The sequence below is a fragment of the Centruroides vittatus genome, unplaced genomic scaffold (assembly GCF_030686945.1).
Source record: "Centruroides vittatus isolate TY-2023 unplaced genomic scaffold, ASM3068694v2 contig_8, whole genome shotgun sequence".
Classification (NCBI taxonomy): Eukaryota; Metazoa; Arthropoda; class Arachnida; order Scorpiones; family Buthidae; genus Centruroides; species Centruroides vittatus.
Genome location: NW_027122517.1, coordinates 633,398 through 648,969, shown reverse-complemented (window position 1 = coordinate 648,969; position 15,572 = coordinate 633,398). Strand labels below are relative to the sequence as shown.

General features: G+C 38.5%; 1 protein-coding gene across 1 annotated transcript in view; it reads left to right on the top strand.

Moving 5' to 3' along the window:
- Positions 1 to 15,572, top strand: part of LOC136981990 (fat-like cadherin-related tumor suppressor homolog) — a 461,240-nt gene that overhangs the window by 47,604 nt on the left and 398,064 nt on the right. The window contains 2 exon segments of the mRNA XM_067278416.1: positions 9,582 to 9,896; positions 13,625 to 13,686. Of these exon segments, the coding sequence (XP_067134517.1) occupies positions 9,582 to 9,896; positions 13,625 to 13,686 (377 nt within the window).

Below are 15,572 nucleotides of genomic sequence, written 5' to 3'. Positions count from 1 at the left end.
GAAACGTCGAGAAATGAAAAAAAAATCGGAGATTTTTTCTATAGGTTCGGATGTTAGTGTGTGTGGAGGGCACGATTTAGTTTACCCTTCGAAACTTAATAGCTCCCGTTCTCTCTATAAAATTCCGAAATTTTGCCGATAGGTTTGTGTATTAAGGGGCTGGATGCTATTAAATTTTGGTGGTTAGCGGTCGAGGGGATGGGGGAGATAATGGGGTCGCGTGTATGTCCGGTAAGATCGGACTTAATGACGATTTTACCAGTTATTATCATTTATAATATTTTGTAAAACACGTCCCTACTTTCGAAATTAAGCTATTTGCCATTTTATCGTCGGAGCGAGGCGAAGCCGAATGACGACTAACACTTGACTTCGTGCATTCCTTGTCAACATTATAACTCTAGAATGAGTTGTCCGATCTTGATGAAATTTTCTAGGACTACTCAACATCACTCAAGAATGAACTGATTAAAATTTCAACTCTCAATAATGATCTATTTCTGTAAAACTGGAGAGGGGGGTCAAACAAAGGCCGCGTTTTTCTTCAGTACGGATCAGTTTTAAGAGTTGAAATTTTAATCAGTTCATCCTTGAGTGATGACGAGTATTCCTAGAAAATGTCATCGAGATCGGACCACTCATTCTAGAGTTACATTGTTGACAAGGAATGAACGAAGTCAAGTGTTAGTCGCTTCCTGCACGCACGTGTAGAAGCGTCATCTAGTGGTCAGAAAATATGACAAGCATTAAAACGGTAATTTTGAAAGGTAAATGTTATCGCTAACTCGATACACAACAAATATATCAATCAATCTTTATTATTTGATATAACTTTTGTTATTACAAAGGGGTTAAAAGAACATTATTGTTTTAAGGTAGCTGCACGAACAAAGAAATTGTATAATTTATACAAAGTTAGCTCGGAAAAATTATTACCGAGTATAATTTGATAACAAAAATCAGATGGCAGAGTAGCAGCTCGGGTATCCAAAAAGAAGTTACAAGAATCGAGAAGGTGTTTTCTCATATCGATCACTGCTGATCAACAACAAAAAAAAAAAAAAACACTTTGAGTCGTCCGAGATATTAATTGATTTACCATTTAGATTTATGGAGAACCTGTTTAGTCTAAATTGTACACCAAATGACTTTAGTTTATAACTCGAATCGGACAATAAATAAGGCATTGGATTCCACATTCCATTAAGAAAGATTTCACTGTTCCAACCTCTTTCAGTCAAATATTGAATATTCCTAAACCAATACAGGTCTCTCAATCGTCGATCACAGTCCAGAAAGAACAGACTCTCACTTAAACACATATAGCTATATGACAATCCTATATTATTTAATAATCCTTTAGCGATAGCAGGCCATGGCTTCAAAAAAGAATTACCACCCATCTTTGAAAATCTTGTATATGTCAATTTTCGATAATCGTCTTCCGGTAGGTCAACTAGTTTCCTCCAAAATATAAACAATTTTATCACCAATCCAATTGCGAGGGGAAGTCTTCCCAATTCCATTCTCAATGCAGACCCCGAGACAGATCTGTTAATACGGAACACCCGCTTAAAATAGAATAACTGTATCGGTTCAAACTTGTCCACTAAAAGACCGCCCCAAACCGGGAAAGTATAAAACCTACTTGGTCCAATCAAAGAATCAAATAGTTTATAGTAGTTATTTAATGAAGACGCTTTGATTTTAATAAGTAACGTGACGAGATTGGAGATCCTAGATCTTGCAGCAGGTAACACCTTGTTTAAATGATAGGAGAATGTACCGTGTGAAGAAAAATAAATACCCAGATATTTAAAGTTAGACGCAATTTCAAATCTATGGTTTTCTAAACTGAAACTATCTGTTTTTTAAGTTTTCCACCTCTACGAAAGATCATAAGCTTCGTCTATTCCAAATTAATTGCCAATCGATTATCTTCGCAGTATTTCCAAGTAAGATTAAGTCTTTCTCTAAGCGAAGAAGCCGAATTAGCCAAGAGAAGGATATCATCGGTATAAAGAAGACAGTTAATTTCAACACGAGAAGATAAAGGTATCGTGGAACTTTTATCTCTCAGAAGCCCAAGGAGATCGTTCAAAAACAAAACAAAAAGGATAGGACTCGGTGGTTCTCCTCGAAGTAGCCCTCTATTGGACTCAACATAATCAGTGCCTAATGAGAAAGTATCTATATCTACTATTGGAGAAGAGACTCTTAAGTAAGTTGACAAAAAACGAAGACAGACCAATGCTTCTAAGCTTATACTATAACAAATCACGATCAACTGTGTCGAAAGCTTTCTCGAGGTCAATAAATGCGGTATATAATTTCCCTCGTTTCCTCGATAGTGATATTTGAATAAGACCGGTCAAAATAAACAAATTATATTCGACACCTCTATTTTTAACAAATGCTCCTTGAACGGGTGTAACAATATTAAATTCGTTTATCCAAATCCGGAGCCGATTTGCGACAATAGTTGAAAAGACCTTTCTAAATACATTAGTTAAAGCGATTGGTCTATAATTAGTTGGCGTCTGCCTACATCCCTTCTTATATATTATTCTCGAAGCAATTTGTTTCCAAGATAGTGGAAAGGAGCGCCTAGACCAAAAGGAATTAAACATATTCAATAGTACAGTCACACCTGTTTTTGTGCGGTCTTTTTCTGTGCGATTTGTTTTGTGCGATTTTTTTTGTGCAGTATATGAAAATTTCAATCAAATTGGAACATAATTGACTCCTGTAAAATTTTTAAAAACTCTATTGGTTGTTTTCTATGACATCAGCAGGCTTTTTCATTTTTTATTCAGAAAATTTTTTTCTCATACGTTTATTTCGGTCCCCTCTTATTTTAATAGCATAAAAACCATAAATATTATGTTATATTTGAACACATGCGGTAAGTTGACGGCCGGATGGCCGAGCGGTAAAGGTGGCAGCCTACCGCTCTGGGGGACCCGGGATCGAATAATCCCAGGAATTTTTCGGGGGGGTGGTCCGTTCGGATATGTCGGGCCCCGTCCCTCACCACCCGGTCGCCCCATTGTGGGCCTGGCCGAACCCATAATGGGCCTACTAAAAAAAGGGGCCCTCTTAGTGCCCACAGGGCGGAAAGAGTTAAAAAAAAAAGATGCGGTAAGTTAGCTTCCCTCCACCTTTAGACTGCGGGTGTGAAATTTCACGCCTTGTTAAATGAAATAACACTTCCTGCAGCTATATTTATCAAATAAAATCATTATTTAACGATTATTTTTAACTTTTTAATGTTAATTATTTCCACTTAAATACGAATCTAATATAAAAATGAAGTTCTTAGAGGATTTTTCCCCATTAGGTGTTGCAGAAAAAGGCCCACGGAGTTAAAAAAGCAATTCCTAGTTATTTCGTACGGTTTCGAGTTATTTTCTACGCGAGACTTTTTTTATGCGGTCCCTATTCACCGCATAAAAAATATTTTTTTAATTGTGTTGCGAAAACTATTTTTTATAGCCACTCGTGAAGTTTCGCGCGATTTTTTTTAATGCATTTTCTTTTATGCGGTCCCTATCCCCCGCACAAAAACAGGTTTGACTGTATTTCTGTAGAAAGGCATTTTATCGTTTCATTCCTTATATTATCAGGACCTGGGGCCTTGGATGATCTTAGTTTACTGATTACGACTTCTAATTCGCTCAGCGTAATAGTCATCCAAAAGAGGTACGGTATTATTAAGACTTAAATCGATATAAATTACTGTATCTGGTCCAGCGAAATACTCTTGTAAATAGTTTAACCAATCCGAGGGAGATATAGCATTTTCACACGGTTTCTTAATTCTAAATTTATTGATTAGTGACCAAAAATCTCTAGTATTTTTTGTCTCCAATAATAATGAGTTTATTTTAGCCAAAAAAATCTTTTTCTTCGCCTTACATAGCGACTCGTAGCTTTTATTTAATTTACAATATTCGTCCAAGAGGTTTCTACTTTTGTTTCTTCGAAACATTCGTAGTATTCGGTTCTTAGATTTCTTTAAACGTAGACACTGTGGATCGAACCATTGCTTCTCAAATGATAATAAGGAAATGTTCTTCTCGACCATCCCACATCGTAAAGCCGAATTCGAAATCTTTAGTAGTTCGTCGTAGTAACTCTGCGCATCCAGCAAAAACGTTGTTTTAATCGAGGTATACAGCGAGCTTACCAAAGATAAATAGTCATCCGATCTATCTTGTTTCCATACGTAACGAATTTTTGGGAGTTTCGGAGTCCGTACGCTATCCGACGAAAATTCGAATGAAATCGAGATTAGAAAGTGATCGGAATTGAAAATATCGAGAACTCTAAAATCCAATAATCTATCTAGTAAATTAACATTTACTGATATTAGATGTATAACAGATAGACCGACTGTCGAAAGAAAAGTAAATTTAGCCGGATTGTCTGAGGCACATCGACCATTTAAAGTATATAATCCGTACGACTTAATCAGTCGTAAAAAGCTTTTTCCTCTTTGGTTCAATGTTAAGTCATTAGATAGTCGAGAATTTAGGACATTAATATTACTCCCAGCATAAAAATTATCTAGTTCTTCGCCTATTCTGGCATTCGTGTCACCTAAAATAACTATATCGTCGTCGGGGAAATTCATCAACGAGTCTTCCGTTTTTTTTAACAGAAAATAATAAAGATCTATTCTCGTATAAACGAGAACAATAATCAAGCTTTGACTAAGCGAACAAAAAAATCTTCCATAATTTAATTTAATCACCATAAGATTGTCGGAGTTAAACAACATTTCCGAGGAGCCCAATTTCTGGGAAACTGCAAGAATAACACCGCCATAAGGACGACCGGGACCAATTGGTTTTTTAGCCAGTTGTTCGTATAAAAACAAATCTGGGTTCAACATAGAGAGAACCGGTTTGTAATAGTTAGTTAACCGTGTCTCAGTTAAAGCAACTAGATCATAATTTTGCAATAAATAAACGAACTCTGGGTCATTCGCTGATAAGTCCAGCGTTCCATGGCAATTCCGAGACAATATCCTCATTTCCAAAGTTTTATTTGTCTCGTTAGCAGTTGTTCCACTTAACCTCTTTGGCTGGGTTTGTCTAAAAAAGTATCGATCTTCTGTAGTTCATTCGTATCCAAATTAAAAGTAAATTTGTCACCATCGACCGTCAGGCATCGGCTTTCAAAAATACTTTTTTTTTCAAAGATTTTGCTTCCGCAAAAAAAGGCAACAGTTTTCTACGCCTTAATCTTGATCTGTATGACAAATCGTCGAAGGCTCTGACGCGCGAGAATGACGGCGACGCCTGAATTTCTTTAAATTTTTAAAGATAGCTCTTTTGTCATCTTGACTACAGAGTTTAAACAAAAAAAGTCGAGTTCCCGATATTCGATAACTATTAACTAAAGGAATAGACTCCCCGCTCTGTCTTTTAAATAATTCAATGAAGCGATTAGCATTATTAACTATTTCCTCGTCATCGCCACTCGAACCAGAAACAATGACATTATCCTTCTTCGAATCGTTATGAACCGAGTCTATATAATAATTTTGACGAGAAAATTTATCCATACATACAGTTTTGAAGGACGAAAGTTCGGCAATTTCTCCTTTCGGGCGAGACAGACGTTGGTCGTATTCCTTATGTAAATTAGACAGCCAGTCAAATTTCGACGACAATTCCTCCGGTTTCGATAGAATAGTATCGAAACGTTCCTCGAGGAGACACGGAATCTTCCGAGGTAGTTGAGAAGGAATATCCTGCGATGCAAAATAGTCCTCCAGTCGAGATGATTTCGACGTTGGTTCGCTCGGAGATCGACGGCGTTTACCGGCGGAAGTCGAAGCTTTATTGCCAGGTGAAGAAGGTGGTGTACGATACATTGAGCCTGGGTTAAGTTCGACTCCTCCAATAACAAGCAAAAAGAACAAAATTAAATAAGAAAGTATCGCAGTAGAAAAAGACATCTTCTATAAAGTCAATTATTGGCAGACAATAAATTGTAGTTTGAAACAGTAACCTCCAGAAAAAACGCGCCAGCAGCCAGCACTGTCAACAGCGCCCCCTCAACAAATATAAAGAATCTTTATAGAATAATAAGTTTAAAAAGTTTTCTTTTTTAAAACGTCACATTTGTACAAAATCAGAAATTATTAAACTTGCTTGGCAGCTGCTTCCTGCACCCACGTGTAGAAGCTACAAATCCATCCATCGAGAAGACTTTTCGGTGATGTTGCTGAGGATGATAGACTTCGGGATCTTGGCCATCTAATCGACACATTTCAATTGCACACAGTGTGTGGTAGCTAGTGTCTCGGGGAGAACGGTAGGAATAGACAATTGAAATGAAGGTATGATTTCCCCAAGCTTCTCCACGAAACGTGTGACATAGCTTCTCTCAATGGTTATCCTAATTTATTCCGAAGTGGAACAATGCTTGGTGTGCCAGATATAATCATTTTCTCACTCAGATATGGCGAGCCAACACTGACTTCACCCCAATTATTAGTCGGCAAGCTGTTTTGAATTATGTTGCCAAATATGCATCCAAACGCGAAACAGCTTCCACATCCTATAAGAACGTATTGAATGCCATAGTGACTAGCCAAACTGGTGATACCCCAGCAAAGTCTATAGTTCAGAAAATGATGATATCGACATTAGGTGAGCGGAACTATTCAGCTCAGGAAGTCATGCGTGTTACAATAGGCTGGCCTTTATATCGTGCATCGACAGATTTTATGACTTTCACAGTGAGGGATGATGATTGGAGTAATGTTTCGATCCAACACGCTGATGGAGAAGCTGCACAGAGATTCCAGAATGAGATGAAGTCGCTCAAATTCATCATCATCGATGAAATGTCAGTAATTGGGGCAAGAATGCTTTACACGATCGAGAGCAAATTGAGGGAGATAAACCCCGAGAAAGATGAGCCGTTTGGTGGATTCTTTATGTATTTGTTTGGTGATTTTCGTCAGCTTCCTCCTGTTAAAGATACTCCTCTCTACTCGAGTGTTTTTTACGATGTAATGTCCCAACAAGTTAGATTCGCATTTGATTCTTTTGAGAAGTTCATTGAACTTAGTAATTCTCATAGACAAAATAGCGCAGATAGTTCCTTCACAGATGTCTTACAACATCTAGCTTCGGGTTATTTCTCTGATATAGATCTGAACATTCTGACGACAAGAAATCGAGCCTATTTGTCCAGAGATGAACTCGATCAGTTCCAAACGGCAGTAGAGCTATATCCAACAAACGAGTAAGTTAAACAAAGCAACGAAGACTACTCGCAATCAACTGGGTGCCCTGTTGCTTATATAGGATCCGAAAACACTCCAGATATTGCCCCGCCTTCGTCCAAAGATGACTCATCTCTCGGTCTTTCCAAGTATTTGAATCTCTCAGTTAATGCCGGAATCGTGCCGAGAGTCAACTTATAGGTGCAAGGAAGACTCCTCAATGGTTCACTAGGAACTACACGCTACATTATATATGCTCGTCCTCCAGCTCTTCCTCTGTTTATTTTAGAGGAATTCGATAGCTATCGGGGACCTTTCATCTACGGTAATCTGTTTCCAATAATCCCCATAACACGCTCTTTGAACGATGGCAGTATATCGCGATCACGTAGACAGTTTCCCCTTACCTTAGCATACTCGATGACTATACATAAATCACAGGGATTAACTCTTCCAAAAATCAAAATAGATATAGGTAAAAAAGATGCGACATAGGTAAAAGTCTTACTTATGTCGCATTGAGTCGAGTTAAAAAAATAACTGACATAGTATTTTTAAAGAATTACAATAAAGATGGCTACGAGCCAATCTGTAAATCCAAGGCCCGTAGCGATATGCAGAATTTCGTGAGGCGTTGTCATAGCAATTAATTAATGGCTTATTCTGACCTTATATTTGTACCTTTAAATGATCCAATAGAAATCAAATATATTGTTAAGAACGAATGATTCTTTGTTTCCCCCCCCTCATAATCTAGAAAATGAAGGTGCGAACAGCCTCGCTCCGACTACACGCTGATACAGCTTTACTTAACTAGTAACAATTAAAAATATACAAAGTTTTTAATAGTAAAATATGGTAACGCATACTGTTAAATGTCGCTGGGAAAGTTAAGCGACTGGTTGTCGGATTTTTTCCTGCCCATTCAAATCGAACGTTATTTCGTCCCGTTTTAATTTTGTAGATGGGTCGTTCTCTCGTCTTTTCCGACTTCCTGCCGAAAAGTTCGTATTCGTCGGCCCTTTTCTAAATTGCTTTTCGTAATTTCGATTCTCACTACCGTACCGTACGTCTTCGGTCGACCCACGAAATTTTCCGGCGCCGGTGGGGCCTTTCCGTCGATTTCGGTCGTTTACGAAAGTAAAATTCAGGGCTGAGGATTCGGAGTCGTCAAAAATCCTCCGACTCCGACTACTTTCCAACTTGTTATGTATATAAAATAGAAAAGCATTGGAATCGTATCATATTTAACTCTCCGAGTTTTTTGCAAATCTACAAGCTTGGAAACTTCCTGAACCCCAAAAAATGTCAAATAAAAGGGGAAACTTCGTGTGTGTGTGCGGGCGTCTAATTTGTTTAATTTCTTTATTCTCTATTCTGAGATATTAAATAATATCTGTGAATGGGTAAAATTTAAGAAACGAAATTTGACGCAGTAACTTGTGTATAAAGGGGCATTAATGCTATTAACCGCCACCGACTTTTACGACTTTTGAAAAATTTATGGTAAAATAAGAAACATATATTTCGACGTTAATGTGCAAAAAAGTAGAAGAATAAAAGAAAAGGATATTTGAAAGGACGAAACTTTCGTATAGCCACTTGGTCCAGAGAATTGCCAATACGTTTTTAAACACAATCTATTCATTTGCACGTTTCCTCTCTTAACTTCACCCGTCCAATGCCGGAAAACATTTCTCAAATTCATTTTCGTTTCCCTTTAAAGCTGTCTTACGGTTTCTTTTACTCGGTCTTCTCTTCCCTCGCTCCCATTAAGTGTTTAGAGGATCGAAAGCCGAGTCGGCCCTTCCGCACACCCCAGCCGCGATGAAACCAGTGAAACAAAGTTGCAATTCCAGTTTTAACACACGGGATTCCGTATTTCGCTCGATTTTCCCAGTTATTAGCGAGGTTTTGCCGACGTTTTAAACGCGAAAACGTGTACGTCGGACGTTCAGCGCCGCCTTCCTGTAAGCTTAGAAGTTTGACAATGGCGTTTGCAAAGTCAGTGAAATCGTGCTCGACATTCCAAACGCCATTGTCCAACTTCTAGGCTTACAGGAAGGCGGCGCTGAACGTCCGACGTACACGTTTTCGCGTTTAAAACATCGGCCTTAACCTCGCTAATGTCCGCGGGCTTGCCCAGACGCTAACCCCTTAGCGTTGCGTTATTTTAGATGCAAATATTGTATCTTTCGTAAAGCCGAAGGAATAGAACGAGCGGAACAAATACCGCGACGGATGGGCGGCCGGAAGGAATGCCGTTCTCTCGACACCGCTCGGAAAAGTTTCACCCATGGACGGTTAACGTTGTACTTAAAATTGTTTGTGACAGGTGAGGTGAGGACACGATGTCCGCTGGACCGAGAGACAGCTTCCGGGTATTGGCTGACCGTCCACGCCAGAGACGGTGCAGCGGTGCCCGCCTCCTCTCGCCTCTACTTGTACGTGGAAGTGACCGACGAGAACGACAACGTTCCCCTGACCTTCGAGCCCGTGTATTACGCCCAAGTGCCCGAAAATTCTCCGGAGGGAACAGCCGTGGTCAAGCTGAACGCCTTCGATCTGGACTCTAACCCCCGGCAGACCGTCGTCTATTCTATTTCGGCCGGAGATGCCGACCGACACTTCTCTATAGATCCTGCCCGAGGTAAGTATTTCCGTCGAATTCGGGCCGCTTACTCGCCACCTCGGGGTTTTAATGCCGGCTCTCCACTTAGCGCCTTTGTCGCTCGTGCGTGATAAAATCGCCTTCGAGTATTTTGGCCGCGGAGTACCGGCAGGACGATGGACACCGGCACTCGTAATTCCAAACGTGCGCCGCGTCCTCCTGGGCGCTACGCACGGCGCGGTGCGGAAATTTCCAAAAGACAGTCCGGTACTGCTATTTAAAAACTGGGTGGATGTCGGATGCCATCCTATTCTTTATGACAAAAAGGGTCCAAATTATAAAAATAAAGTACGAAAGCAAATGGCTTTATATAGTGGTGGGTCGGGTAAGACATTAGCATTAAATGTTAAAGAATTGTATTTTTCGATTTATATTTGTATTTGAAACTTTATTTTAAGTTGAAAGTTTTGCCGTCAATTAAAAAAATTTCCATAATTCGTTGCAAATCGCCTTGAGTTTGGCGCCAAAGGCATATACTTTTGGAATCAAACTGATCCAAGATCACTTCGATCATTCAAATCGTGTATGGCTACATATTCTTTTCGTTTTGTATGGATCGATCTGTAAAATCGGATCAGTCCTTGTCACGTGATACAGATAGCTTCTGTCATGGCGGAAAGTATACAAGTAGGATCGAAGATGGCGGCAAACATTTGTTGGTTAATAATAGTCTCTCCTTGTTAGTTAATATGTACTGAGTTTTAAAAATATTATACGTATAATATCTTTGAAACTCTGTACATGTTAACTAACAAGGATCAATTAATTAAATTAAAATAACCCATTTTATCCCTCGATATTAAAACTGTAGTTAGTACCAGTAACGTAGCGTGGGTGTCAGCCGCCCGGGGCCGAGGAAAATTTTGTCGCCCCCTTATTTAGGTATCTCAATTTAAAAGACTAAAATGTACAGTAATTCTAAAGAACTTTTCGGCAAGAACAATCATCATTATTGTGTATTGTACAGGTTACAAATAAAAACGTCATGTATATATGTTTTACAATATAATAATCATATTTATTACAAAAATTTTTACAAGATATTATTATTATTTATTGTGAAATTTTGCCGCCCCCTAAAAGTGCCGCCCGGGGCGGGCCGCCCCTGCCGCCCCCACTACGCTACGCCACTGGTTAGTACTAAACGACGTACGCTGTTACGAATTACCGTTTATTTGACAAAATTGTTTGTGCTCATTCGTACGAATTTTTAAATCGTATTACTCTGTGAATATAATTGTTTTCCATAAAATAAAATTTAAATAAAAATTTCACAAAATTAAAAAATAAAATTAGCAGAAAAGATGAAAGCGCACGTCATACATTCTTGCTGTACAATCTCGCAAAACTGTCTCTACTTATTTTTTCATCTCAGTTTATCGGATATTTTATAGTGATGTTTTTACTTGCCATTTATAAGTTTTAAATAAGTTTCCTTGTCAACAATTAAACGTGTTTCTTCGTTATTTACTGTAAGCTTAACTTCAGCCACGGAAGCCGCCATCTTTAATCTCTTTTATCCGATCCAAACGATCTTACCCTCCTCTCGGATTAGTTTGATCGCGATCCAGTTGATCCTAGATGGCGTTTATACGCAAACAGAGATTGATCGGATCGCGGTAGTTCCTTTGTATACACGATTTGAACGATCGAAGTGATCTTGGATCAGTTTGATTCCAAAAGTATATGCACCCTATATGTTACCGGCAAAACCCGATTTTACGCCAAACTAGTTTTGCCTAGGCCAGGGATGGCGAACCTTTTTGAGTCTGCATGCCACATAGTAAGCGTATTAAGCATACTTATGTTTAAAAATGTTTATGCGTGCAGAAATTTCAGACTTGGAGTAACTATATTTAAATTTGGCCGAATGGCCGAGCGGTCAAAGTGGTATCTCATCGCTCTTGTGAACCCGAGACCAAATCCGGGCGGATCTAAAAAGCCCCAAAAAATTTTCAGGTGGTGATCCGTTCCTCACTACCGGCTGTCCCATTGTGGGCTTGCTAGATAAAAGAGCCCTCTTCGTTACCACAGGACGAAAAGAGTTTTTAAAAAACTGTATTTAAATACTGTAAATAAAATAATATGCTGTAATTAGAGTAAATGTAAAGAAGCTGATTGAAAAAGATGATAAACCGAAATGGCATAATACATTACGTGCCGGATGATTTCTCCGACGTGCCACTTTGGGCACGCGTGCCATAGGTTCGCCACCTCTGGCCTAGGCCAAACTAGTTTAGAATTATTATTAAAGTATATTAATGGTTAAAATAAAATTAAAAGGCAATCAATTAAATGAACAATATTTATTCAAACATAGTCTACTTAATTATAAAAAACGGGGTTAATGTTACCCTAGATATCGAAGATGGCGCTCGTCTCCGATTCCAGCGATCAGAAGACAGGTAACAGTGGGGACGCGCGTTCTAACCTAATCTAACCTATTCTAATTACCGTAATTATTAGCAACCAAATTATTAGAATAGGTTAGATTAGGTTAGAACGCGCGTCCCCACTGTTACCTGTCTTCTGATCGCTGGAATCGGAGACGAGCCGCCATCTTCGATACCTAGGGTAACATTAACCAAAAACGGTATTGATTAGGAGTGACATAACACTTGTACAAAACTATAAAATAAAAAGAAGCTAATCAGTACTTATCAGTTTGTATTTTTTTTTTTTATTAAGCCATGCACTTTTAAAGGTAATTAACTTTCGAAAATATTTTCAAAAATTCAAACGAAATAATAAAAATAACTTTTAAAATCAAACTAAAATTAAAAATGAACTTGTGTTTTATGATAAACTTAGCCATTAATATATTTAACCATTAATATACTTGAATAATAATTCTAAACTAATTTGGCCTAGGCAAAACTAGTTTGGCGTAAAATCGGATTTTGCCGGTAACATATACAAAAGAACTACTGCGATCCGATCAATCTCTATTTGCGTATAAACGCCATCTAGGATCAACTGGATCGCGATCAAACTAATCCGAGCGGAGGATAGGATCGTTTGGATCGGATAAAAGAGATTAAAGATGGCGGCTTCCATGGCTGAAGTTAAGCTTACAGGGTTAAAATGCACCTAGGTAGTCCAAGATGGCGGCTCGTCGGTTAATGTTACCTGTAGTAGTAGCGAAGTCGGCGACGGGGAAATTCTTTTTCCCTACATTTTACACGGCGACGGGAGAATTTTTTCTACCCTACGTCCGACGTGGGCACTTGTTTCCTGTAACCTCGAAACGGAGTCGCGAGATTATCGGAGGTGATTCGAACTCCTATGATAATCTCGAACGAGGATTTCGTTATCGAGGGATAAAGTGGATTATTTTAATTTAATTAATTGATCCTTGTTAGTTAACATATACAGAGTTTCAAAGATATTATACGTATAATATTTTTAAAACTCAGTATATGTTAACTAACAAGGAGAGACTATTATTAACTAACAAATGTTTGCCGCCATCTTCGATCCTACTTGTATACTTTCCGCCATGACAGAAGCTATCTGTATCACGTGACAAGGACTGATCCGATTTTACAGATCGATCCGTACAAAACGAAAAGTATATGCACCCCAGGTGTGTAGACAGGTGGGTAGGACTGCGATTACGTCGAGCCATGGCCATAGTGGAGAGTCTGCGCCTACTCCCCAGAGGAGAAGTTATTGGCATGATTGATAAGTATACTTTTATTTTTCAGGAATTGTCTCAACCGCGTCCCGCCCTTTGGATCGAGAGAAAAAAGAGGAGCATGTTCTAGAGGTGAGATTCTAGTGGAGTTGAGTGTAAATTATTTAGCAGCAACATCGGTTTCTCCAATGACCAAAATTAAATCAGGCAAATTCTTAAGCCGAAATGTATGAAAAATTTTATCCATCGTAAATTCGGTATACTAATCTAGTGTTATTTAATTGTCAGCAAACCATTATTCATTATTTTGACGAAAAATGAGCCTATATGTTTCTGATACGATACTTGTATTGGTAAATGGCTACTTGGAACGAAGTATTGTTAGTTTCTTCTAATGGTGGATACTTTTATCGATATCGCATCTCTGATTTGGTCCCACTCCCTGGTCTCTACTGTGGTTGCCAGCTTTTATATCACTGGATTAAAGGACATTTAAAAATGATTAATGCTGTCGTTCAAACTTTACTCCATCCCACCTCCCCAAAAATTAAAGTTAATGATTTTTTTAATTAATAACTAAACATTTAGATTTTCAGTGAAACCTTTTAATTTTTGTATCGACTATAAATACTAGTACAGGTAGGCCTCCTACAATGCGGTACCTTTAGAACGCATTTTCGCTCCAACACAGTTGGAAAAACGTGGAAATTTTCTTGCAACGGTTTAGGGTATTTAGAAACGAATTATCTTTCACATAACAGAAAAATCGTAACGGATCACATAAGTGCAGTGGAACTTGATGAAACAAGCTCAGATCTTGAAATAAGTAAGGCTAGTCAAACATTCTCGAACAACTATAATAAGTGACGACGAGGACTGAATTTGTGAGCATAACATTGTTCCTTTTTGAATTTGACTTGAAATCATAATCTTTTTAGTTTTTATATGATGTTGAATTTTATTTAAGCTTTTTATGTACATAAATTTAAAAAATGATGAAAACCAGCAACTACAACCTTTACATTTCTGGTACAAACGACGAGAATTAACAGAAAAAACTAACGTTTTCGAATCTCCATCAAGATCTTCTTCAGGTTCGTTAATGGAATGTCATGAGAATAGAACTTTTTTGTAGTTCAAAAAATAGAACATCTCCAGCGTGCGATGACAATGCAAAACATAAGATTGATATAATAGACCTGAGTCTACTAACGTAACGTCGCAAAATATCAATGCAGGAAATAAAACCATGTCTACCATCGTGGATTGACCTCCGAGATGTATCGCCATGCGTACGATAAAACATTGCTGTCTTTGTAATTAATGCATTTCCCCGATTTGGTAGCTCTGTAAATCTCCAGGGTCTCCAATGCTCTAATGTGGTCCGTTTTGAACGACTTCTTAATGAGGGTGGCGTTATCGAAGTCCGCTTTTACATCGGGGTCCGTGGCATACGTCGACAGGGCGGTGGTGTGCCTTTTTTTGGCAACGTCATTCTTTGAAAGTTTGTACCCGTCTATTAAGATTGAGTCCTGTGTAGAAGCACTTTTGGAGTTCTTGTTTAGAGAAAACCCGACTTTAACACAACACAGAAATGAGGTTATAGAAATGGCTAACCTAGTATGTTGTGAATCCTTCTTAGCTTACGAAGACCAAGTATTTAAGCAAAAAAGGGGAGTACCGATGGGAAGCCCAATTTCGGGGCTTTTTTGCGAACTGGTGGTTAGTAAAGTAGAAGAAAAAGTTTTGCGAGACTTCGAAAGGGATATAGCATACTACAAGAGATATGTAGATGACATTTTCATATTATGGAAGAACAATCGAGTAATTGCTAACTTTGTAGATAGAATTAACGAGAACCAAGAGGGCCTTCACCTTAAGCTAGAGCAAAAAAGCTCCAGGATGGTACATTTCTTAGACATTAATGTTATATTTAGCAAAGGGCATATATCCACTGGCGTATTCATTAAACCAACGCATAGCCCACTATATATTCCTGCAAGCTCTAATGACCCTTA